This window comes from Anomaloglossus baeobatrachus, chromosome 7 (assembly GCF_048569485.1).
Source record: "Anomaloglossus baeobatrachus isolate aAnoBae1 chromosome 7, aAnoBae1.hap1, whole genome shotgun sequence".
Classification (NCBI taxonomy): domain Eukaryota; kingdom Metazoa; phylum Chordata; class Amphibia; order Anura; family Aromobatidae; genus Anomaloglossus; species Anomaloglossus baeobatrachus.
This window is the reverse complement of record NC_134359.1, coordinates 54292361-54319834: the sequence shown is the minus strand read 5'-3', so window position 1 is coordinate 54319834 and position 27474 is coordinate 54292361. Positions and strand designations below refer to the sequence as shown.

The window sequence follows — 27474 nt, the reverse complement described above, 5'->3', positions numbered from 1 at the left end:
AGGATAGGTCATCAATGTCTGATCGGTCCTGGGTCCGACACCATGCACCCCCACCGATCAGTTGTTCTCAGTGCTGCCGGTATCAGGAGGTGGACGGAAATGCTGAGTTTCAAAGCTGCCATCTAGCCGGGTACCGCACTTCTGCCTTGTATTGATTTGAATAGTAGGCAGATGTGTAGTACCTGGCCCCGGCCGCTATCAGAGACGGAGCAGCTCCGGGACTGAGCATTTCAAGACCACTGTTGCCAGCACCAAAAACAGCTGACGAGAGGGGCCGCCGAGTGTCAGACCCCGGCTGATCAGACATTGATTACCTATCCTAAGGATAGGCCATCAATGTTAAAGTAGTGGACAACCTCTTTAATACTCATCTCCCGCAGTGGCGTTGTTCCTGGGATCCCAGTGCCTCTATTTCCGGTGGATAGTGCAACATTGTTATGTCATGTAACTGATGAACCCAATAATTGGTCTTCATACCTCTGTCAAACCGAACTGTGTCTGCTGCAGTAATCAGCAGCTGCTTTATGGCTGCAACTCATCAATGTTCGGTCAGTAACCTTCCGTAGCAAAGGCAACAGCCAAACCTTGGCTACTGATTGGCTGCAACACTCTCAGTTCCGTCTGAACCATGCAAGACTGCAGCTGTTCATTGGTTTCAGCGGTCACATGACAAAACAATGTCACATCACTCGCCGGGAATAGTTGCACTGTAATAGCAGGAATAGTGATAGTTCAAGAGGTGATTATGTGTTAAGAAGTTGCTGTTCAGGAGTGGACAACACCTTTAAATTCAATGTCTTAACAGTACATAGCTCCCCCTAGTGGTGACTACAGACCGCCCAAATCTTATCATTTTCTTTATCCGAAAAGTGGAGCTCTGAATTAATGCTATAGAGGAATATATTATGCTAATTTTTAATTTTACAAATATTTAAAATAATATTACTTATTTTTATTTATGGATTATATAAATCTACAAGAAATATAATGTTCTACGGCCAGTATATTATATGCAGTTTCAATTTGTGCTATCGACTTACATTTAAGATTTCAGAATTCTTTCACATTTTGCACACATTTGTCACTTTAAAGAATAAATCTGAATGATAAAGCTATGTTTGCATGTCATGTTTTCTCTGCATTTTTTCCTGCAATGAAAAACGCTGCAAAAACTGTGCATGTGAATATAGCCCAATACTGTTTCTTTAGTGTGCATCCCATTAACCATTTATTTTCTTTTATGCAGGCATTAACGAGTGCAATGATCCTTCTATCAGTGGTTGTGATCACAACTGTACGGATACACAGACCAGCTTCTTTTGCAGTTGTCGAGCCGGATATCGGCTTATGTCTGATAAACGAACCTGTGACGATATCGACGAGTGCTCAGAGTCCCCATGGATATGCAGCCAAATCTGTGAGAATACTGCAGGTTCCTTCATCTGCAAGTGTGCTCCGGGCTACATCAGGGAACCGGATGGAAAGAGCTGCCGGCAGAATAGCAATATTGCCCCATATCTTATATTCAGTAACCGCTACTATCTGAGAAACCTGACAGTGGACAGACTGTCTTATTCTCTAATATTACAAGGTCTGAGCAATGTGGTGGCCCTGGACTTCGATCGAACGGAAGAACGATTGTATTGGATCGATGTGGGAAGGAGAGTTTTGGAGAGAATGTTCCTCAATGGAACCAACAAAGAGACAATTATTAGCACCGATATTCTGAGCGGAGAAGGTTTAGCAGTGGACTGGGTTGGCAGGTAAGGGAGAACTAACTAAGCATGTAGGGGTTGTCCTTCAGCTGATAGTCCCTGATTGGCTGTTTCAATCACACTTTCCCCAGTCGAAACTTGGATGTTCCAGGGAAGTGTAAGAACTGCAGCTTGTTATTGGCCACTGATTGCCTGTAGTGCTTATGTGACTAAACAATGTCACCCTGGTGTTGGGAGACCAGGCACTGACATCACTGGAACGGTACTGGTGCGGGACGTGACTATAAGCTTTTCCTAAATTACATAGGGAACTCGGGCGTTTTAGAAGGGCTGGTCCAATTGGACATCAACCCATTTAAGGTCGGACCAAGTATACACATCCAAATAATCAATATATTAATGTAATAAACTACTGGTGTGTTGGAGTTCTGTTGAAATCTACACTACGCTCAGACAAGCTTACTAGGTAAAAATCGTACAGCACACAGACCCAATAACAGCCTATGAGCAAGTTTACATTGGCTATTTTTTTACATGGCCCTTGGCACTGTGTGAGCATGCGCTAGTCTGTCCTGAGTGATGTACTAGACTACTATATTTATTGCTATGTGCGCGAGAACGCGGAGCTGCACACAGAGCCACTGGGTAATTTGCAGATGTGGTCGGCCTGAGTTACACAACTAGACTAGAGACTACCACAATACACTGCCCTGTGTTTGTACTGTAAATAGTTAATCAGCTAGTGCTATACAATAGACATTAATTAGCATGTGTCGTACTACAAACAGTCAATTAGCATATGCTATCCTATGAATAGATGCCAAAGTGCAATGAGAAAATAGAGGAGTAGATAAATAATTACCTGTAGAAATATTGGTGTCCAGCGTCCTTCCACCCTGACGCACGTTTCGTATAACTTCCTCAAGGGACGTGTTTCTGATTTCTGTGTCAGATTTACAGCATAAACTTCTGCAGGTCAGAAAGTGAACTAGCCCTATTCAACGAGGCTAGTCGATGTGTGGTACCCACCATGGGTTTTGGGTTTAGAAAGCACTTTAAAAAGTAACATGTCACTTATTGAAGCTTTTTTCTGATACGTAGCTGACAATGAAATACTGGGAGGAGGTTATACACTCTTTTGGTTTGGAATATGTGTTAAACTTTGTATGAATACAAAGGTCTATGTGACCAATTCTTCTGGAGGTGGAAGGCACTGATGACCTTGCACCAACAGGTGCCTGGCACTGCTGAGTACTTTTTACCTGTCTTATTTATATCGACAGGTGATTACCAGGACATGTGTATGGCCGGGAGGTATTGTGCCCCTGTCTTACATTATGTTAGTTTGGTATGTGCTGGATGTGCACTAGTCTGGTGCATGGTCATCAGCACCTCTTATCATTGTTGAGACGCCAGTAGTCTATTTATGCTCAATATCGGATATTGCTTTTTTCTGTAGAGGTGCACTACTGTATACATTCATTTTACTCCAATTCTAGGAAACTATATTGGGTGGACGCCTACAAGAACTGTATCAGCGTTGCGGAGCTGGACGGGAGGTTCAGGAAGAGGCTGGTAGACCGCTGTGCAGACGTCAATAACACTTTCTGCTTTCAGCATCCTAGAGGCATCGTGGTTCATCCAAAGAAAGGGTATGACATTTCAGACAGCGCATTACCTGTTATTACCTGTGTTATAATTGGCGCCGTTTTCATTATATTGTACTTATCCGTATCTCAGTATCTGTTATTTCCTGAAAGACACCACTCTGCAGACGGGAAACCAAATCCGACTTTTATTAATATCTACTTAACATTATCCTGGGCTTGGCATGCCGGAGTCCTTCAGGAAATACGGCTATTTCTGCATAAATGATTGAATTTCCTCTCTATTGTTTCTGATTTGTATTTGTTCCATTGGAAGCCAATGTGTTAGATAAATGCCAGGGTGGGCACATCGCTCAGAATTACTATGCCATTAAATCTACCACATTTTTTAATAATCCATACTGTGGCTTTCTTATGTCTTTGCTGCGAACATAAACTGCTAATTAGAAATATTTTTTGCAGGCGGTTTGAAATCCTTGCAGACAGCTAAGTCAGTGTTCACACAGGGCATTTTTGCTGCATTTTTTGTGCAGTAAAACCCTATATTGTGGCAGGAAGTCTCCTGGTGGTTTTCTGCGTTTTTTCTGTGTTTTTTTATGGCATTTTTACGGCATTTTTTTTACTGAGTTTTCACTTCCTCAATGAATAGGTAGTGATGGGCGGACCCCACTAGGGTTCAAAAGTGCTGGGCCAGTGACTTGGGTAATAAAAAAAAAACGAGTAAAAATAAATAAAACTAATACAGCAAGTCCACTATACTTACCAAGTCTCCGGCACGGCAGTCACACTGCTCTTGTGGACTCTCATTCTACTTCCGGGACCCCTTATTAGCCTCATGCATATACACTGCTTCCCCCACCCACCGGCATCTGTGAATGGTTGCCACCCTGAGAGGCAGCAACTGCTTCAAATCACAGGTGCTATGTGCGTCTATATCCTGGTATAAAATTAAGTAAATAAAAAAAATTGCCCTAGGATCCCCCGTATTATGATACCCAGCACAGATAAAGCATACGGCTACAGGCTGCAGCCCCCAGCCCTGCACTTATCTTGGCTGTGTATCATAATAAGAAAAAGTGCATGCAGTTTTTTTTTTAAATTATTTACATAAATAATTTTTAAAAAATGGTATGCGGCCCCCCCATTATGGATAACCAGCCATGATAAAGCCAACAGCTGGGGACTGGTATTCTCAGGCTGGGGAGATCCATGCTTATTTGGCCCCCCAACCTAAAAATAGCAGCCTGCAGGTGCCCAGAATTGTCACATCCATTAGATGTGTCAATCCCAGCACTTTACCCAGCTCTTCCAGATTGTCCTGGTTCAGTGGCAATCGTAGTAATAAGGAGTTAGTAACAGCTGACAGCTATCACTAAGCCCTAGATTAGTAATGAGAGGCATCTGTGAGATCCGCCCCTTTACTAATCTGTAAGTGAAAAGAAATATAACACAAACACTAAAAGAATCCTTTCTTTGAAGTAAATGAAAAAACAAATCACCCTCTTTCACCCCCTTTGTTAACCCCCAAAATACCCCTGAAGGTCCGACGTAATCCACATGAGGCCCCATGATGATCCTGGCTCTGCTACATCTGAAGTGACAGGGGGCGGCCATAGAACATGAACACTTACTGTAATTTCAGGCAGAGACTGTGCCTCAGTGGTCAGCGGTGACGTTACTCAGGTTAGATGCGGTCACAGCTGGAGGTTCCTACAGTCCTCCACCTGTGACTGCAGGTAACTTGACCTGGACACTAAATTCAATAAAGTCACCCAAGGTCAGGTTACCTGCGGTCACAGATGGAGGACCGTGGGAACCTGGCATAACAGTTAGCCATCATTTTTTGTAGGTTTGATACTCCATAAATCTTGTAAAATCATGCTAGAGCTTATATTTGGGGTAAGTCTTATTTACCGGGAATCACGGTAGAAGTAATGCCAGTAACAACAATTAATATTTTCAATGTTTCAGCATTTCTGTTGCTGTTGTATCTTCATTTCTTTTGGGGGGTGGGGGGCTTCCTCTCGATCAAATTTGCTCAATCCATCATCTATAGAGTGGGACCATAAATAAACTTTAGAGATCAAAAGCAACATTTGGTCTCATATTACAGTACCCTGCTACATTAGACAAAATTCTCTAATAATGGGTGACCAGTTACGGGTGGCAGTGTGGTACTTACAAAGACTAATCTCAAGAGGGCATAGAATTGTGACTGATAACATAAGCCATTTTTCCTCTGCTGAAAGATTAAAAAAGGTTGTTTTTTTTGTGTACAAGTGTCTCAACCATACTCCCAGGCAAATATCCTTAGGATATGAATTCCATAAAGTTTATTGAAACTTTAATTTTGCTTCTACAGGCACATTTACTGGACAGACTGGGGAGACATGCCCTACATTGGCAGAGTTGGCATGGACGGCAAGAACAAAACCGTTATCATCTCTACTAAGTTGGAATGGCCCAATGGAATTACAATAGACTACACCAGTGACAAGCTCTACTGGGCCGATGCCCACTTGAACTACATTGAGTACGTACTTAGAGAAGAATAAAGCAACTCGGTAACTGTTCATAAACATATACATGGCATGACTCTTTGCAGTAATGACTAGGACATTGAGCGGTCCATGAATCGCTGTCAAAATGAACAATCAAAATGGACATGTATAGTGTTCTCGATCTCAGACGGTCCACAGCCCACTGACTGAGACCCTAGATTAGAGAATAACTCAATGACACTGGTTAGATTTTTTATAAACAGAGGGTAAAATAGATTATTTTCCCAACAAATTCACCAAAACAAAATACTCCATTGCCCTTTGCGGCTGTAACTCCCAAGCTGTAACTTTCCAAAAATGATCTTTTTAGAATCCTTTGGAGGAAACAACTGCAAATTCATGTGTCGTTTCTTACCTTTCCGTATAGCCAGACATTTCCTAATATGAGTAGCAAATGATGATCAATAGGGATGATCGAATACCTCAAATATTCGGCAACGCCCATATTCGCTGAATAAGTCGCGCTATTCGACTATTTGCGAATATTCGATGCGCAATGTAAGTCTATGGGAAACCCGAATAGCAACTATTCGGGCTTCCCATAGACTTACATTGCGCATTGAATATTCGCATAGCGGCGACCTATTCGTCGGATATTCGCGAAGCCAAATAGTGCCAAATATTTGTGATATTCGATCATCCCTAATGATCAACTTAGAAAAAATATAAATCTCTGTTGGGAGATGTTTATACTGTAGGTGGTCACCCAATGGTTGTGATAAGATGTTCTGCCTGTCGTGGGCACAATTTTGCTAGCATATTACGGTAACATATTACATTTGTATTGTGTAAATTTATTCATATTCCTTAACAAAACTTTCAAGGAAGTAAGGATGGACACATCTGTACAGTCGTATAAACAAGCCTATAAAGATACACATAAAAGACATGAGCATTTGCACACCTCATATACTGTAACTTGTGTAGATTAATAGAAATCTGTCAGAAGATTTTTGCTATGTAATCTAAGGACAGCATGAGATAAAGGTTAAAACACATCAGCTATGTGTCACTTATTAAGCTGTGCGCTCTTGTTTTCACACAATGAAAGGTTTTATCACCAGGAGATTATCATTGTGTAGACTACAGGGCTTGGACTACAGTGCTCATTTAACCACACCCCCAGCTTTGATAATCAGCTCGCTTTCAATACACAATGTTTACAGAGAGCTGCAGTGTGGGCGGGGTTAGCTTTCTGAGCTCTACTACATTCTACATCTAACAACTCTGATTGTGTCACAACTGCTGCATCCAGAAAACTAAGTGATACCTTGTTAGAATCAGGGTCTCTTTTCCTACATTATGCTGCTCTCTGATTAGACAGTAAAACTCTGGTAACAGATTCCCTTTCAGAAATAAGCACAGTGCAGACATAACTTGCAAGGAATAAAAAATAATAATAGGATACATAGCAGCTGGCATGATAATTAATCTGTTCTTTATGGAAGGTTATTAAATTCAGTGTGCAGGACAATTAACCACCATAGCTGTATGCTATGATCTGAATCAGGTTGCACATCGGGTCACTTAAAGGGAAACATCCAGCACAATTTTGCTATATAAGGTAAAGCCAGTGCCATACTGGCGCTAGGAAGCTGAATGCAATCATTCCTTTAGTTCAGAGATTGCATGCTTGATTGCTGAAAAATCTTTAAATGGAACCTGTCACCTGATTTGGTGACTTTAAGCAGCGGCCACCACCACTGAGCTCTTATGTACAGCATTACAAAATACTGTATATACAGTATGTGCCCAGGCCGCTGTATAACGTAAAAAACACTTTTACAATACTCACCTAGTGGGGTGGTCAGGTCTAATGAGTTTCGCTGCTCTCCTGTCTGGCATCTCCTATCTGCTGCAATCTCTATCCTCCTTTTTCCCGCACCAGGGTGGATGATGCATCTACGTAATCCACACAAGCCGACATTGTACTCCTGCACAGGCGCATTTTGATCTGTCCTGCTGAGGGCAGATCAAAGTACTGTAATGCGCAGGCGCAAGGAAAGGTTAAAGACCGCCCGCGCATGCGCACTACAATACTTTTGATCTGCCCTGAGCAGGGCAGATCAAAGTGCGCCTGCGCAGGACTGCATTGCCAGCTAGTGTGCATGACTTAGGACGTCTCATGCGCACGGGCCTTAGAAGAAGGAGAACCGCAATCACAGCAGAGAGGAGGCGCCGAACCGGAGAGCAGGAACACCCATCAGACCCGACCGTCTCTTAGGTGAGTATTATAAAAGTGTTCTTTACGTTCTACACAGCGGCCTGGGCTCTTCTATACAGTATTCTGGAATGCTGTATATACAAGCTCACTGGTGGTGGCCATAGCTTATAGTCGCTAAATCTGGTGACAGGTTCCCTTTAATCCAAGTTCCAGAAATACGCTGCTCGTTTGATTGGTGTGTGTATTAGGGAGGGACTATGGGGGTTGGGTTTTGCGTTCTTCATTCACCCCTGTATGCTTGCCTTCATTAAGATGGCATCAGGATCAGGACCTGCACATAGCGCTATCTCCAGTGCCATCTTATTGCAGACAGTTTCCTCTTGCTTCCTACCTGTCTCATATTGTTGCTGATGGCGGCTTGATTCTGAATGTCCTGTCTGCTTCTTGTGCGGGTAGCTGCTACTGCTAGGTGGGCTCCTCTTCTATTGTGACTGCATGTGCTCCCGCAGTCTTGAAAAAGGAAAAGGATGCGACGGCGCATGCGCTGCCTTTGACAACACCATAGGAAGCAGGAGAAGACACACATCGTACTTCTGCATGCCCCTGATTTAGTATACTTAATGCCAGTCTTAATAAATCAGTTATTGTCTTCTTTGAAAATGATACTTGGGTTAATATACAAAATTGTTTTTGAGTAGATGTAGAAATGATCTGGAGTATAAAGTGGCAGGTTTGTGGGGTGTACTTTTATAGAAGCCAAATTGAAGAAGTCCATGTAGTCTATTTCATATATGTCATAAATTGCTTCTTTTTTTACTGATAAGTAAATCTTTTTTGTAAAAAGTAAAATTTTTGAAAATCTGCTCAATTGTTGACCAACCTAAACCAGCTCTTGTATAGACCCAATAAAACATTGTCCAGAGCACGTCTCTTTGTATTGTATAACATTACACAATAGAGTCTGGTTTATTTCTCTAAAGTTCCATTCTCAGAACTCTTTGTAAACTATTACATTTTCTCTATATTTGTTTTTTATTAAAGGGAACCTGTCAGGGGCAATATGTACCCAGAACCACGAGCAGTTCTGGGTGTATATTGCTAATCCCTGCCTAACCGTCCCTGTATACACTAGTATAAATAGAGATCTTTAGAAAACATATTTCTAAAGATCTTTTATGGTATGCTGATGAGGGCAGGGACTAGTCCCCTGGGCATTAGTTCCTCTGGCTACTCGGCCCCATTAGCATGTTAGTACACCCCTATGGGCATGCTAACATGCTAATGAATGCGCAGCGTCACAGGATGATCTCACTCACCTCTCCGCCGCTATCGCCGGCCAATGCTGGATTTCGGCTCAGTGCGCATGACCCCAGAGTTTGGGTCATGCGCACTATGAAGCCGGGTGTACGCGTCCCGGCTTCAAACTGAAGTAGTGCCCATTTCTGAAAGTCCGGAGTCATGTGCACTGAGTCGAAATCCAGCGTCGGACGCGATGGCGGCGGAGAGGTGAGTGGAATCATCCTCTGATGCTGTGCATTCATTAGCATGTTAGCACACCCACAGGGGTGTATTAACATGCTAATGGAGCCGACTAGCCAGGGAAGCAACGTCCTTGGGACTAGTCTCCGAGCTCGTTAGCATAAGATAAAAGATCTTTAGAAATACTTTTTCTAAAGATCCCTTTATCTACGCTACTAGATACAGGGACAGTTAGGCAGGATAAGCAATATACACCCAGAACTGCTTGTGGTTCTGGGCGCATATTTGACCTGACAGGTTCCCTTTAAATCCCATTTTGCCGACAGCAGTCTCAGTAAGTAGAACTGCACTTCGACATTTGCCTCAGTAGTTTTCGTTTTGCGTTGTTTTTATAGATACTCAGATTTGGAAGGTAGACACCGACACACCGTGTATGATGGAAACCTCCCTCACCCTTTTGCCATCACTGTATTTGAAGATACAATATATTGGACCGACTGGAACACTAGAACGGTGGAAAAGGGAAATAAATACGATGGATCTGGAAGAATGATGTTGGCCAATACCACACACAGGCCATTTGATATTCATGTCTACCATCCTTTCAGGCAGCCTACATGTAAGTACTGCTACATTGGGCGTAATTACATCATTAGCTGTCATGTTGGTAAATCCTCCATTTTTCATTGTATGGAAAACAGTATGTAGAACCGCTAATTTAAGATTAATTGTTGCACTTTTGTTTTTTCCTTTTGTATGTTACAGTTAGGGCAGATGCAATGGAGTCTGTATTATAGACCTGTACACACTCCAGACCGCACAGTGTGGTGGGCCCTGTGAGACACTGTAATCCCCCTTTTAGTATTTGATATACTATGGGCTAACATGCTGGTCCACAAATTCCCAAAATTGCTAGTATATAGTGTTACAGTATATGTCCATAGCAAACTATGGGTGCCATAATATGTATCTTTGTGAACTAAGTCTTGTTGCTTGGTTTAGAAGAAATTGAAAATCAAGGCACTTTTAGTGTTTTTGATTTAGAACTGACTGGTTTTGGTCTTCAGGAATTTACATTACATAGTGGTTGGAAAGTCTGTTTCGCTATTTAAAGAGGATCAACCACCAGGATTTTCGTATATAAACTAAAGCCAGTGCTATACTGCCGCCATCATGCTGATTCTATACATACCTTTAGTTGTGAGGTCGGATGTATACTTTCTGAAATACAGGTAAGTAAAGTTTGTGAAATGCACTGTTATTTGATTGATAGCAGCTACAGAATATCTAATAGGTGGCTTGGGTTTTGCTAGTTATTCCTGCCCCTGTCTGCTGCCTGTCCTTCCTCCCCCTGTCTTTGTTATTACAGGGGAAGGAAGGAGGAAGAAAGGACTGGCAGGCAGAAAGGAGCGGGAATAATTATCAAAGCACGACCCACCTATTAGATATTCTCTTGCACCTGTCAATCAAGTAACAGTGAATTTCACAAACCTTACTTGCCTGTATTTCAGAAAGTATACATCCGATCTCACAACTAAAGGTATGTATAGAATCAGCATGATAGCGCCAGTATAGCACTGGTTTTAGTTTATATATGAAAATTCTGGTGGTTTGTCCTCTTTAATTCAGTCTTCACTCCCTTAACCCTAGAACGCACAACCATAGAAATCTACCATAGAAAACAAGTGACCTAGCAGGACTGCGAGGCCCCAGGTATGCGTTCTAGGGTTAATGATTAATATGCTTATTAGGAGTCTATCAGAAAAAAATTACTGTTCAAACCCAGCACACGCTCTCGGTGCACCCTGGCGTGGCCGAGCATTTCGGTGCATTTTCCCACCTACTTGTTTTGCACCAATATTTTGCTCCCCTCTTCCTTAAGTGACAACTCTGGATACATAGGAGTCAGATATGGATGGAGAAAGATGGAAAACATATAGGTTGGGCGATGCACTGAACTGCTCGGCCACGCTAAGACTGCACTAGGCGCTTGTGTTTGGTTTGAGCAGTCATTTTTTGGTGACAGACTCCCATGTTTTTTGGGCCATATGAACATGTCATAGTCATGTGAATGAGGCTGTGTGTTTGTGGCGCCCCAGGACCTGGTCGCCACAACAGCATTGCCCCTCCAAAAGGTTAATGCTGAGCCTGGAGGTAATTGGGAGGTCTATTGGCCAGTAAGTTTAACATCCAACGCAGTTTCTCCCTCAGGCCAGCAGGGGGAGCTCTGAACCTGGAGTTCCAGGGAGCATTCCTTAAGTCTGACCTGAGGGAGGGGTTAGTGTTCAGTCTACGGAAAGAAAGCAGAGAGAGCAGATGCAGAGTAGTGCTGTCCTGCGGACTGGGGCCTGGAGCTGGAATAGCTTGGCCCAGTGAAGCAGGAAGAGCAGAGAGGCACAGAAGAGACTCGGACATCGGAGTCTGTGGCCACCAGGGCCTAAAATATTCCCTGGTAGCCGAATCCGAAGGGCAGGAGAGCTGCAAGCACCTGGCCCATAAACAGCCCGAAGGTACAGCTGCATCACCAGGGCCTGGTGTGCACTCCAGCAGAGAAGCACCAGAGAGGGCCTGCGCAGCCTACCACAGAGGGAAAGGGACGTACCACCGGTCCCAGCAGCAAGAGGGCCATTGCTAAATTCAGAGAGCAGGGTCCTATCACAGTAAGGAAAAGAACAGGAGTAGGCCTCATACTCATCTGGCCAAAAAGATTCCTCAGTTACTTCCAGGCCGGCCGGAGCCCTCAACCACTTGTAACGGTCTCTCAGGACTAACCGTTTGCAAAGTAAAAGAGGAGAAGGTAAAGAGACTGTTGTTTGTGTCCGGTCCTTTCACTGCCTGTCGGCCCTGCACTACACCTCAACTGCATAGGCCCATACAAGCACCAACTGTGCCCCGGGGTCCAGCTCCACCTGTGGGGAGCAGTACCACCATTGCTGCCATTCCATCACCCCGGAGGCCCCATACAGCAGCGGCTGCTTACTAGCCGCAATCCGCATGCGGCGTCACGACAAATATACACTTTAATTGACACCCACCAGGGTCACGGAGTCGGGCTCCACCACCACTGACGTCCCCCGGACTAGTCCGGCCCGGCACCGGGTGTCCCATAGCCCTGGGGTGGGCGAGTCATGTTCAGACACAAAGTCATATACACATACTGTAGATATGTAGATTCGAAAAGGCACACACTACGTGCATATATGAATTATACACACATGCACTTTACATAATATATATGTCTACTCCACAGATATCAGGTTGAATTGCAGGGATCGTGAGTGGGGTAAACATTCTTGAACCTTTGCTTTGGGTTCCAGCTCCTACTGATGACAACCCATATAACACCAGTAATGGGGGCCATTACCAATCTTAGCGAAAATAAATGGTGGCATAACCTAAATGTTAATCTCCTGATATTACTTTACTCTAGTAAACAATCCCTGTGGCAGAAACAATGGAGGCTGTTCCCACTTGTGTCTCATTAAAGAAGGAGGCCAGGGGTACTCTTGTGAATGTCCAGACAATTTCTTGGCCATGCAGTTTGGAAACATTGTTCGATGTCTTCCTTCTTGTTCCAGTACCCAGTTCTTATGTGCCGACAGTGAAAGGTAAGTACAGCGTGGTAGATCTTAAAGGGGTTGCCCACTACTTTTACATTGATGACTTATCCTTAGGATAGGTCATCAGTGTCTGATCGGCCAGGGTCTGACTTTCCGGACCCCCACCAATTAGCTGTTTTCTCAATGTTGGAGGCAGCAGCAAGCAGCCGGAAATACTCAGTTCCGGAGCTGCTCTGTCTTCTGATAGTGGCCGTGGCCGGGTACTGCACATCCCCCACCTATTAATTTGAATGGGAGGCGGATGTGCAGTACCCAGCTGCTATCAGAAGACAGAGCGGCACCAAAACTGAGCATTTTCGGCCGACTGCTGCCATCGACAGCACTCAGGCGAGGGTGATCGGTGAGGATGCCGGGTGTCGGACCCCCACTAATCAGACATTGATGACCTATCGTAAGGATGGGCCATCAATGTAAAAGTAATGAACAACCCATTTAATTCTTAATGTACATCTTTCATTTTTACTATTTTTTTTTTTTGACCTGAGATAGTAATTTGTGTGAGGCTGATTTTTATCTGTCTTTGTATAACTCATTTATTCTTTTTCTCACCATGCTATAGATGTATCCCGATATGGTGGAAATGTGATGGCCAGCGGGACTGCAGGGATGGCTCTGATGAGCCGCCCACCTGTCCTCATCGGTACTGCCGCGTGGGACAGTTCCAGTGCAACGATGGAAACTGCACAAGTTCTCACTTCTTGTGTAACACAGCGCCAGACTGTCCGGACAACTCTGATGAAGATCCAGTGCTTTGTGGTAAGTTTTGGGACGCCATGATGGGGCCATGATTTGATCATTTGTGTATACAATGATGTGAACACTGGTTTGCATGTATATTACAGTTGTTTATTAACTATACCCCCCTTTAATTATATGTTGGATGCCTTGGATTTACTTAATTCAGAATTCTTCTTGCTGACTTTTACATTGATCTTCTGCAGCCACTCATCAGTGCGATGACCACCAGTGGCAGTGCGCTAACAAGCGCTGTATCCCCGAGGCCTGGCAGTGTGACACAGAGGACGACTGCGGAGACAACTCAGACGAAGACAGCACCCACTGCGCAACTCGAACCTGTAATCCTGGCCAATTCAAATGCAACAATGGGCGCTGCATCCCTCAGAGCTGGAAGTGTGATGTGGACAACGATTGCGGAGACCATTCAGATGAGCCCATTCAGGAGTGCAGTAAGAATTTATACCAAATTCCTAATAAAATAGTATTTACTAGTGATGAGTGAGCACTACCATGCTCAGGTGCTCGGTACTCATAACCAGTGATGAGCGGGCACTACCATGCTCGGGTGCTCAGTACTCGTAACTAGTGATGAGCGAGCACTACCATGCTCAGGTGCTCAGTACTCGTAACTAGTGATGAGTGAGCACTACCATGCTCAGGTGCTCAGTACTCGTAACCAGTGATGAGCGAGCACTACCATGCTCAGGTGCTCAGTACTCGTAACTAGTGATGAGCGGGCACTACCATGCTCAGGTGCTCAGTACTCGTAACTAGTGATGAGCGAGCACTACCATGCTCAGGTGCTCAGTACTCGTAACTAGTGATGAGTGAGCACTACCATGCTCAGGTTCTCAGTACTCGTAACTAGTGATGAGCGGGCATTACCATGCTCGGGTGCTCAGTACTTGTAACTAGTGATGAGCGAGCACTACCATGCTCAGGTGCTCAGTACTCGTAACTAGTGATGAGCGAGCACTACCATGCTCAGGTGCTCAGTACTCGTAACTAGTGATGAGTGAGCACTACCATGCTCAGGTGCTCAGTACTCGTAACTAGTGATGAGCGAGCACTACCATGCTCAGGTGCTCAGTACTCGTAACTAGGGATGAGTGAGCACTACCATGCTCGGGTGCTCAGTACTCGTAACTAGTGATGAGTGAGCACTACCATGCTCGGGTGCTCAGTACTCGTAACTAGTGATGAGCGAAAACTACCATGCTTGGGTGCTCAGTACTCGTAACAAGTGATGAGCGAGTACTACCATGCTCGGGGGCTCTGTACTTGTAACTAGTGATGAGTGAGCACTACCATGCTCGGGGGCTCTGTACTTGTAACTAGTGATGAGTGAGCACTACCATGCTCGGGTGCTCAGTACTCATAACTAGTGATGAGTGAGCACTACCATGCTCAGGTGCTCAGTACTCGTAACTAGTGATGAGCGAGCACTACCATGCTCGGGTGCTCAGTACTCGTAACTAGTGATGAGCGAGCACTACCATGCTCAGGTGCTCAGTACTCGTAACTAGTGATGAGTGAGCACTACCATGCTCAGGTGCTCAGTACTCGTAACTAGTGATGAGCGAGCACTACCATGTTCGGGTGCTCAGTACTCGTAACTAGTGATGAGCGAGCACTACCATGCTCAGGTGCTCAGTACTCGTAACTAGTGATGAGCGGGCACTACCATGCTCAGGTGCTCAGTACTCGTAACTAGTGATGAGTGGGCACTACCATGCTCAGGTGTTCAGTACTCGTAACTAGTGATGAGTGAGCACTACCATGCTCAGGTGCTCAGTACTCGTAACTAGTGATGAGCGGGCACTACCATGCTCGGGTGCTCAGTACTCGTAACTAGTGATGAGCGAGCACTACCATGCTCAGGTGCTCAGTACTCGTAACTAGTGATGAGTGAGCACTACCACGCTCGGGTGCTCAGTACTGGTAACTAGTGATGAGTGAGCACTACCATACTCGGATGCTCAGTACTCGTAACTAGTGATGAGCGGGCACTACCATGCTCGGGTGCTCAGTACTCGTATCTAGTGATGAGCGAGCACTACCATGCTCAGGTGCTCGGTACTCGTAACTAGTGATGAGTGAGCACTACCATGCTCGGGTGCTCAGTACTCGTAACTAGTGATGAGTGAGCACTACCATGCTCGAGTGCTCGGTACTCGTAACTAGTGATGAGCAGGCACTACCATGCTCAGGTGCTCAGTACTCGTAACTAGTGATGAGTGAGCACTACCATGCTCAGGTGTGCAGTACTCGTAACTAGTGATGAGTGAGCACTACCATGCTCGGGTGCTCAGTACTCGTAACTAGTGATGAGTGGGCACTACCATGCTCGGGTGCTCAGTGCTCGTAACTAGTGATGAGTGAGCACTACCATGCTCGGGTGCTCAGTACTCGTAACTAGTGATGAGCGAGCACTACCATGCTCGGGTGCTCAGTACTCGTAACTAGTGATGAGCGGGCACTACCATGCTCGGGTGCTCAGTGCTCGTAACTAGTGATGAGCGAGCACTACCATGCTCAGGTGCTCAGTACTCGTAACTAGTGATGAGAGGGCACTACCATGCTCGGGTGCTCTGTACTCGTAACTAGTGATGAGCGAGCACTACCATGCTCAGGTGCTCAGTACTCGTAACTAGTGATGAGCGAGCACTACCATGCTCAGGTGCTCAGTACTCGTAACTAGTGATGAGTGAGCACTACCATGCTCAGGTGCTCAGTACTCGTAACTAGTGATGAGCGAGCACTACCATGTTCGGGTGCTCAGTACTCGTAACTAGTGATGAGCGAGCACTACCATGCTCAGGTGCTCAGTACTCGTAACTAGTGATGAGCGGGCACTACCATGCTCAGGTGCTCAGTACTCGTAACTAGTGATGAGTGGGCACTACCATGCTCAGGTGTTCAGTACTCGTAACTAGTGATGAGTGAGCACTACCATGCTCAGGTGCTCAGTACTCGTAACTAGTGATGAGCGGGCACTACCATGCTCGGGTGCTCAGTACTCGTAACTAGTGATGAGCGAGCACTACCATGCTCAGGTGCTCAGTACTCGTAACTAGTGATGAGTGAGCACTACCACGCTCGGGTGCTCAGTACTGGTAACTAGTGATGAGTGAGCACTACCATACTCGGATGCTCAGTACTCGTAACTAGTGATGAGCGGGCACTACCATGCTCGGGTGCTCAGTACTCGTATCTAGTGATGAGCGAGCACTACCATGCTCAGGTGCTCGGTACTCGTAACTAGTGATGAGTGAGCACTACCATGCTCGGGTGCTCAGTACTCGTAACTAGTGATGAGTGAGCACTACCATGCTCGAGTGCTCGGTACTCGTAACTAGTGATGAGCAGGCACTACCATGCTCAGGTGCTCAGTACTCGTAACTAGTGATGAGTGAGCACTACCATGCTCAGGTGTGCAGTACTCGTAACTAGTGATGAGTGAGCACTACCATGCTCGGGTGCTCAGTACTCGTAACTAGTGATGAGTGGGCACTACCATGCTCGGGTGCTCAGTGCTCGTAACTAGTGATGAGTGAGCACTACCATGCTCGGGTGCTCAGTACTCGTAACTAGTGATGAGCGAGCACTACCATGCTCGGGTGCTCAGTACTCGTAACTAGTGATGAGCGGGCACTACCATGCTCGGGTGCTCAGTGCTCGTAACTAGTGATGAGCGAGCACTACCATGCTCAGGTGCTCAGTACTCGTAACTAGTGATGAGAGGGCACTACCATGCTCGGGTGCTCTGTACTCGTAACTAGTGATGAGCGAGCACTACCATGCTCAGGTGCTCAGTACTCGTAACTAGTGATGAGAGGGCACTACCATGCTCGGGTGCTCTGTACTCGTAACTAGTGATGAGCGAGCACTACCATGCTCAGGTGCTCAGTACTCGTAACTAGTGATGAGCGAGCACTACCATGCTCAGGTGCTCAGTACTTGTAACTAGTGATGAGCGGGCACTACCATGCTCGGGTGCTTGGTACTCGTTAACAGCAGTTGGTCATCAGATGGGCGTGACTCGAGCACCTGAGTATAATAGAAGTCAGTGGACAACTTGAGCATTTTTCTGGGAAATCTTCAGAAAAATTGCTTAAGTCTCAGCCATCTACAGATATCACCCGCGCATGCTCGACCACAACAGGAGAAACAAATTATCTGGTTTGAAAGAAAATTTAGAAGACGAGTTATCAAGATGTGTTTTTTTTACAAGACCTTTTAGATAGGATACATTTCTGTAATGTCGTAAAATCCCTTTAAGCCTTTAAGTTCGTTCTGTCAAATAGAAAGTCAAGAAAATGATTGGAAAATATTGTGCAACTACAAGGTAAAATGGCTGGAAATGTGCTGAATACAAAGTTTGGAGCTTGCAAAGTCAATAATGTCATTCATAGATCCGCCTGGAGTTCAGCGCAACATCCACCTCTCCCGATGCTCAGATATTTAAAAATCGTTTCCTCCGTGCCGCCACAAGGTGCACGTACGCTGTAAATGTTTCCAAATACTGTATAAAAACTGAAAAATTAGTTTTATTTACAAATAAAATATGCAATATAAAAACCACAATATAAATACCCAGGCAGGCGTTACATGGTAAGATAACAAGTGACCTACGACTGTTTTCTGCAATCTGCTTTCAGTGGGTCCTTCCTATCGCTGTGACAATCACACGGACTTTGACTGCAAGACAAACTATCGGTGCATCCCGCTGTGGGCCGTGTGCAACGGCTACAACGACTGCAGAGACAACTCTGATGAAGAAAACTGTGGTAAGATTTAGGGATTACAAAAATCTAAATATGCCCTGACCAGCAATATATCACCAGCTTTAGTAACACATAAAGTAGAATTTCTATACCGCCAACGCAGAGGAAAAAAAATACTGGAGACCTCCGAAGCCGGTTAGACCACTAGAGAAATCAATAGTTTTTTTTAGTGAACAAAAAATAATTTCTAAAGGATCTAATAAAAAAAATAGCTGAAAAAGAGAAGCCGAAATGTAAAAAATGTTCTGAATGGGAAGACAAGGGCTCAGTGGTGATCCTGTTGTCTTGTAACACTAAGATCCTGATGAGGGCAACAAACACATATAGTGTGTGAATAGCAGAACCGAGAGTGTGTAAAAGAGCTGAGGGTGTGCACAGCAGAGCTGAGAGGGTGTGCACAGCAGAGCTGAGAGGGTGTGCACAGCAGAGCTGAGAGGGTGTGAACAGCAGAGCTGAGAGGGTGTGAACAGCAGAGCTGAGAGGGTGTGAACAGCAGAGCTGAGAGGGTGTGAACAGCAGAGCTGAGAGGGTGTGAACAGCAGAGCTGAGAGGGTGTGAACAGCAGAGCTGAGAGGGTGTGAACAGCAGAGCTGAGAGGGTGTGAACAGCAGAGCTCAGGGTGTGAACAGCAGAGCTCAGGGTGTGAACAGCAGAGCTGAGAGGGTGTGAACAGCAGAGCTGAGAGGGTGTGAACAGCAGAGCTGAGAGGGTGTGAACAGCAGAGCTGAGAGGGTGTGAACAGCAGAGCTGAGAGGGTGTGAACAGCAGAGCTGAGTGGGTGTGAACAGCAGAGCTGAGTGGGTGTGCACAGCAGAGCTAAGTGTGTGCATAGCAGTGATGTGTGCATAGCAGAGCTGAGTGCGTGTGTAGCAGAGCTAAGTATGCATAGAAGAGCTAATTGTGTGTGTAGCAAAGCTGAGTGTGTCTGTAGCAGTGCTAAGCGTGTGTGGCAAGAATAATTGTGTGCCTATTACAGCTGAGTGTGTGCATAGTTGAACTGTGTGTGTGCGTAGCGGAGCTGAGTGTGTGCGTAGCGGAGCTGAGTGTGTGCATAGCAGAGCTGAGTATGTGCATAGCAGAGCTGAGTGTGTGAGTATCAGAACTAAGTGTGTGCGTTGCAGAGCTGAGTGTGTGCGTAGCAGAGCTGAGTGTGTGCATAGCAGAGCTGAGTGTGTGCATAGCAGAACTGAGTATGTGCGTAGCAGAGCTGAGTGTGTGCGTATCAGAACTAAGTGTGTGCGTAGGAGAGTTGAGTGTGTGCGTAGGAGAGCTGAGTGTATGTGTATAGGAGAGCTGAGTGAGTGAGTGAGTGAGTGTGTGTGTTTTCTCCCCATGGTTGTGTTAATTGAATTTCTGTTATTAGTTTATGAGCCCAATTAGGGAAATCATTTATGACTCTTTGTACAACACCTCAGCATATGTTACTGCTATTAAATCAATGAGAAAGTGCCCTCTTTCCACCCTCCTTCACTCTTAATTTTAAATAAATTCGATGAAATTAAGTATTTTTCTAGCATGTAATTCACTGTTATTGGGATATGCTCCATGAAACGAAGTCAGTGGTTCCCTTCATGGGGAAATTAGCCGGCGTTTTCCCTCCAGGGCTGTGCGCCAATGATTATTAAACCATTTAGAGCTTAGGAAAATACTTGTATAATCATTACGGCCACTGAAGCAGCAAATCCGACCTGTGAATGATTGGAATTTGTAGAACAAAGAACATGTGATCCACTCGGGGACTTCCGCTGCGAAAATCATCGGTGTATTCCTCTGCGCTGGAGGTGCGATGGCGATGATGAATGCGGGGACGGATCTGATGAGCGCAACTGCAGTAAGTCGCTTGATATAATTTCTACTCTTGTTGGGGCATCATTAATAAGAATGAGGATTATGGACCCGTTTGGTACCTGGGGGTCCTAGTGAATAAAGAGGTTCCCTTATAGAAATATTACATCATACACAATGGCTGCCTGTCCTAGATTTTCCACAAACTCAGAATATGATTTTATGTTTTATCTAGCCAATGTTAAGCCCATAGTTTTTTTACTTTTAAGATTTTATAGTTTGTGGCACAATGAGGTTTTTTTTATTATGTTATATTACTACTGATGTGTGCTAAATGGGATTTAACGTCATGTTATGTTTTTATTCTGAACTTTTAAGGAACAGCTGCATTATTTTTTCTTTATCGTTCCTTTGGGAGACCCAGACCTTGGGTGTTTAGCTTCTGCCTCCGGAGGACACACAAAGTACTACACCTAAAAGTGTAGCTCCTCCCTCTGAGCTTATACACCCCCTGGTGAGCCAGTCACAGCCAGTTTATCGCTTTGTGTTCAGGAGGCATACATCCACACATGCATTCTCATATGATTTTTTTTTTTTTTTGGATAAAGATTGAAGAAGTGCGGGTCCACGTCTGGACTCCCGGCATGTCCCTTCTCACCCCACTGTGTCGGCGGTGTTGTAAGGTTGATTTTCCAAGGCTGAAACCTTACATGCCGTGCTCCTTCACCATCCCTCCTGGGCTCTGGATTGAAGTGGGAGCCAGCGCGGTCTCCATGCCTGGCAGGAGACCGGTCTCAGTCCACAGCTCCTTGAGGACTCTGCTGGACCGGAGCACTCATCCACAGGGACCTGGCCCTGCGTCTCAGCAGCTAAGTACCTGAGACGTTCATATTTGGGGGTCCATGTCCTTTATTGTATGGGGAGAGTGTGTTTGCTGTATTTGTTTGGACATTTCCGGCGGGTCCTCTGGCTTTCGCCCGAGAACCGCGCCGATGGTGCCTGCGCGTCGGCCTCGCTGCTCAAATTTAGGCCCCGGCTTTGCCGGAGGCCTAGTTTCTGTTACCTGCCCTTGCATGTCACTCATGCAGAGGGACAGGCACGGCTCCTCCCAGTGGCCGTCCTGCACAGGGGAGGGACACTCCCCACTGCTTGTGCGTGACTCCTCCCCTGCAGGTCTCTATGGCCCTCCAGATCCCGCTTTCCTACAGGGATGCCCCCGCCCCGCCCCCTCTCTTCACTCCGGCGGCCATTTTCTTGGACAGGGTTCACTCTGCGCTGGGCCATCCTACACTCTGCATCCTTCTGAGGTGCTGTGCACTGGGGGTCCGGGCTTCGGGATCTGGAGGGCACACAACACCGCTTCCAGCGGTTTGGTAAGCCACAACCGGTCTCTGGTTATGGACCTCTGTATATACTCCCTGGGGTTCATTCTCTTTGTAGAAGCTGTTTCCCACTCCAGCAGCATGTCTCACACGAGGAGCAAGGCTCCAAAGCTTTATACTGCATGCGCTGCATGTAAAGTTAGGTCCAGAAATATTTGGACAGTGACACAATTTTCGCGAGTTAAGCTCTGCATGCCATCACATTGGATTTGAAATGAAACCTCTACAACAGAATTCAAGTGCAGATTGTAACGTTTAATTTGAAGGTTTGAACAAAAATATCTGATAGAAATTGTAGGAATTGTACACATTTCTTTACAAACACTCCACATTTTAGGAGGTCAAAAGTAATTGGACAAATAAACCAAACCCAAACAAAATATTTTTATTTTCAATATTTTGTTGCGAATCCTTTGGAGGCAATCACTGCCTTAAGTCTGGAACCCATGGACATCACCAAACGCTGGGTTTCCTCCTTCTTAATGCTTTGCCAGGCCTTTACAGCCGCAGCCTTCAGGTCTTGCTTGTTTGTGGGTCTTTCCGTCTTAAGTCTGGATTTGAGCAAGTGAAATGCATGCTCAATTGGGTTAAGATCTGGTGATTGACTTGGCCATTGCAGAATGTTCCACTTTTTTGCACTCATGAACTCCTGGGTAGCTTTGGCTGTATGCTTGGGGTCATTGTCCATCTGTACTATGAAGCGCCGTCCGATCAACTTTGCGGCATTTGGCTGAATCTGGGCTGAAAGTATATCCCGGTACACTTCAGAATTCATCCGGCTACTCTTGTCTGCTGTTATGTCATCAATAAACACAAGTGACCCAGTGCCATTGAAAGCCATGCATGCCCATGCCATCACGTTGCCTCCACCATGTTTTACAGAGGATGTGGTGAGCCTTGGATCATGGGCCGTTCCCTTTCTTCTCCAAACTTTTTTCTTCCCATCATTCTGGTACAGGTTGATCTTTGTCTCATCTGTCCATAGAATACTTTTCCAGAACTGAGCTGGCTTCATGAGGTGTTTTTCAGCAAATTTAACTCTGGCCTGTCTATTTTTGGAATTGATGAATGGTTTGCATCTAGATGTGAACCCTTTGTATTTACTTTCATGGAGTCTTCTCTTTACTGTTGACTTAGAGACAGATACACCTACTTCACTGAGAGTGTTCAGGACTTCAGTTGATGTTGTGAACGGGTTCTTCTTCACCAAAGAAAGTATGCGGCGATCATCCACCACTGTTGTCATCCGTGGACGCCCAGGCCTTTTTGAGTTCCCAAGCTCACCAGTCAATTCCTTTTTTCTCAGAATGTACCCGACTGTTGATTTTGCTACTCCAAGCATGTCTGCTATCTCACTGATGGATTTTTTCTTTTTTTTCATTCTCAGGATGTTCTGCTTCACCTCAATTGAGAGTTCCTTAGACCGCATGTTGTCTGGTCACAGCAACAGCTTCCAAATGCAAAACCACACACCTGTAATCAACCCCAGACGTTTTAACTACTTCATTGATTACAGGTTAACGAGGGAGACGCCTTCAGAGTTAATTGCAGCCCTTAGAGTCCCTTGTCCAATTACTTTTGGTCCCTTGAAAAAGAGGAGGCTATGCATTACAGAGCTATGATTCCTAAACCCTTTCTCCGATTTGGATGTGAAAACTCTCATATTGCAGCTGGGAGTGTGCACTTTCAGCCCATATTATATATATAATTGTATTTCTGAACATGTTTTTGTAAACAGCTAAAATAACAAAACTTGTGTCACTGTCCAAATATTTCTGGACCTAACTGTAAGCTCCTGCTGCCTGAACCGAGCACCTATCCACATTGTGATGTCTGCTCTAACTTGGCGGTGCCACAGCCTGGAGTCTCACCCCCAGTGGTCTCTCAGGCTGCTTCTGCACCTGTGGCTGAACCCCCGGCCTGGGTAGAGTCCTTCTCTAGGTCTATCTCCCAGTCATTTGCTGAGTCCATGGGACTTCTGTCCAGGACTTTGATGAATATGCATCAGCCCCCTTCACAGGGTGTCTCTAATGCTCTTTCTAAGGGTCCGTTAGGATCCCTATCCTCTGACCTCCGTCCACTAGAGCTCACAGAGGATTCATCATCAGGGCACAGACCCCTTCCTCCTAAGAGGCGCCGCAGGGTTTCCTCTCCCTCTTCATCCCGCGGCTCTGATTCAAGAGCTGACTCGCAGGATGAGGAGGATGCCTTTACAGGGGGTTCGGAGGCTAACTCCATGTGCCCCATTGATCTTTCTGAGGGTGACTCAGAACTTAGTGACTTGATTGCTTCCATTAATTCTGTACTGGATCTCAATCCGCCAGTATCAGAGGAGCAACCCTCTCTGGTAGAAAAGCACCAGTTTACCTCGCCTAAGAGAGTAAAGAGTGTGTTCTTTAACCACTCCAGTTTTCAGACCGCTGTGACCAAACCCAGGGCTTGTCCTGACAAACGCTTCCCAAAGCGTGGTTCTGATGACCGTTTTCCCTTTCCACCTGAGGTGGTCAAGGAGTGGGCTCACTCCCCAAAGGTAGACCCTCCGGTGTCTAGGCTCTCAGCCCGGACTGTTGTGTCGCTGGCTGATGGCACTTCCCTTAGGGATGCCACTGACCGTCAGATTGACCTTCTGGACAAATCCGTGTATGAAGCGGCGGGGGCCGCGTTTTCCCCAACTTTTGCAGCAGTGTGGGCCCTCAAAGCCATTTCTGCTTTTCTAGAGGAGATGCATTCCCTCACCAGAGAATCTATGCCGGAGATGGTTGCCTTAACTTCTCAAGCATCAGCTTTTTCTTCTTATGCCATGTCTGCCATGCTGGAGGCTTCTCACCGCATTGCGGTGGCTTTGGCTAATTCCCTCGTTATCCGCAGGATCTTGTGGCTTCGAGAGTGGAAGGCAGATGCTTTTTCAAAGAAGTACCTTGCTGGGCTCCCTTTTGCTGGTTCCCGGCTGTTCGGTGAACAGCTGGATGAAATTATTAAAGAAGCTACTGGCGGGAAGAGTACTTCCATGCCACAAACCAAGACCAGGAAACCTGCCCAGGGTAGGATTCAGTCGAGGTTTCGCTCCTTTCGTTCCTCCAACTGGTCGTCCTCTAAGCCCTCCGCCTCGTCCGCTAACTCAGCTAAGGACCAGAAATCCAACTGGCGCTCAAAAGCGCGTCCACAGAAGACCGCAGGAGGTTCTGCCACTAAGGCAGCCTCCTCGTGACTCTCTGCCCGCTCCAGCAACGTCCTTAGTCGGTGGCAGGCTCTCCCACTTTGGCGACGCTTGGTTTCAACAGGTCTCCGATCAGTGGGTGAGAGATATCATCTCTCACGGCTACAGGATAGAATTCTCTTCCAGCCCGCCAAACAGATTTTTTCTCTCAGCTCCCCCCTGCTCCAAGGCCGCCACCTTCTCACAGGCCGTGGCAGCCTTGCAGGCCAACGGAGTAATTGTACCAGTTCCCGCCCGGGAACGGTTCAGAGGTTTTTACTCAAACCTCTTCCTAGTTCCCAAAAAGGACGGTACCTTCCGACCCATCCTGGATCTCAAGCTTCTCAACAAGCATGTTCAGGTGCGGCACTTTCGCATGGAGTCTCTGCGATCAGTCATTGCCTCAATGACCCAAGGGGATTTCCTGGCGTCCATCGACATCAGAGATGCCTATCTACACGTGCCAATTGCAGTTTCACACCAACGTTGGCTACGCTTTGCAATAGGAGAAGATCATTTCCAATTCGTGGCTCTCCCCTTCGGGTTAGCCATGGCCCCTCGAGCATTCACCAAGGTCATGGCAGCAGTGATTGCGGTTCTGCACCTCCAGGGGTTGGCAGTGATTCCTTACCTGGACGACCTTCTAGTCAAGGCTCCATCCAGCGCAGACTGTCAGCGGAGTGTCTCGCTCACTCTCGCCACTCTAGCCCAATTCGGGTGGCTTGTCAATCTTCCCAAATCCACTCTGACTCCGACCCAGAGTCTCACGCACCTAGGGATGCAGTTCGAGACTCTGCCGGCACTTGTGAAGTTGCCCTTAAACAAACAGCTGTCACTCCAGTTGGCGGTGCGCTCTCTCCTGAGGCCCCGCCGTTATACCCTCAGGCATCTGATGCAGGTGCTGGGTCAAATGGTGGCGTCCATGGAGGCTGTTCCCTTTGCCCAGTTCCATCTGCGCCCCCTGCAGCTGGACATTCTCCGCTGTTGGGACAAGCGGCCTTCCTCCTTACACAAGTTAGTGGCTCTGTCGCCACGGACCAAGAGCTCTCTTCAGTGGTGGCTTCGGCCCCTTTCCCTGTCCCAAGGGCGCTCCTTCCTGGCCCCGTCCTGGGTGATTCTCACCACGGATGCCAGTCTATCCGGCTGGGGAGCGGTATGTCTCCACCACAGAGCACAGGGCACTTGGACTCCGTCCGAGTCAGCCCTTTCAATCAATGTGCTGGAAACCAGAGCCGTGCTTCTAGCTCTCCTAGCATTTCACCACCTGCTGGCGGGCAGGCACATTTGAGTCCAGTCAGACAACGCGACAGCGGTTGCCTACATCAACCATCAAGGCGGGACACGCAGCCGCCTGGCAATGATGGAGGTACAACGCATTCTTCAATGGGCGGAGGACTCCAGGTCCACCATATCTGTAGTCCACATCCCAGGCGTGGACAACTGGGAGGCAGATTATCTCAGCCGTCAAAGCGTGGACGGTGGCGAGTGGTCCCTGCACCCGGCAGTATTTCAGTTGATCTGCCGCAAATGGGGCACTCCGGACGTGGACCTAATGGCATCCCGTCACAACAACAAAGTCCCTGTTTACGTGGCTCGCTCCCACGATCCTCAGGCCTTCGCCGCGGACGCTCTAGTTCAGGACTGGTCCCAGTTTCGTCTGTCCTACGTGTTTCCCCCTCTAGCTCTCTTGCCCAGAGTCCTGCGCAAGATCAGAATGGAGGGTCGTCGAGTCATCCTCATTGCACCGGACTGGCCCAGGCGAGCTTGGTATCCGTACCTGCTCCAACTGTCCGTAGAGATGCCGTGGCATCTCCCGGACCGTCCAGACCTACTCTCGCAAGGTCCGTTTTTCCGCCCGAATTCTGCGGCCCTCAAATTGACGGCGTGGCTCTTGAGTCCTGGATTTTGACGGCTTCTGGTATTCCCCCTGAAGTCATCTCCACTATGACTCGGGCCCGCAAGTCTTCCTCCGCTAAGATCTATCACAGGACTTGGAAAATTTTCCTGTCCTGGTGTCGCTCTACCGGCCATCCCCCTTGGCCATTCTCCTTGCCGACTCTTCTGTCTTTTCTACAGTCCGATCTGCAGCTAGGACTGTCCCTCAACTCTCTCAAGGGACAAGTTTCGGCTCTGTCAGTTCTGTTCCAGCGGCGTCTCGCTTGGCTGGCTCAGGTCCGCACCTTCATGCAGGGCGCGTCTCACATCATTCCGCCTTACCGGCGGCCCTTGGACCCCTGGGACCTTAACTTGGTTCTCACGGTCTTGCAGAAACCCCCCTTTGAGCCTCTTAGGAAGGTTTCTTTGTATCGTCTTTCACAGAAAGTGGCCTTTCTGGTTGCCATAAGTTCTCTCAGGAGAGTCTCTGATTTGGCTGCGCTCTCCTCGGAGTCACCGTTTTTAGTCTTTCATCAAGACAAGGTGGTTCTCCGTCCGACTCCGG

General features: G+C 46.7%; 1 protein-coding gene across 2 annotated transcripts in view; it reads left to right on the top strand.

The window, feature by feature from the left end:
* The window catches only part of LRP2 (LDL receptor related protein 2), a 402994-nt gene that overhangs the window by 293635 nt on the left and 81885 nt on the right, over window positions 1–27474 (top strand). For both annotated transcript variants that reach the window (XM_075317292.1, XM_075317291.1), the window contains exons 50-58: window positions 1247–1763; window positions 3215–3367; window positions 5685–5855; window positions 9922–10145; window positions 12957–13134; window positions 13706–13902; window positions 14088–14333; window positions 18546–18674; window positions 20383–20502. In XM_075317292.1, coding sequence (XP_075173407.1) covers window positions 1247–1763; window positions 3215–3367; window positions 5685–5855; window positions 9922–10145; window positions 12957–13134; window positions 13706–13902; window positions 14088–14333; window positions 18546–18674; window positions 20383–20502 — 1935 coding nt within the window. The remainder of the gene's footprint in view (window positions 1–1246; window positions 1764–3214; window positions 3368–5684; window positions 5856–9921; window positions 10146–12956; window positions 13135–13705; window positions 13903–14087; window positions 14334–18545; window positions 18675–20382; window positions 20503–27474) is intronic.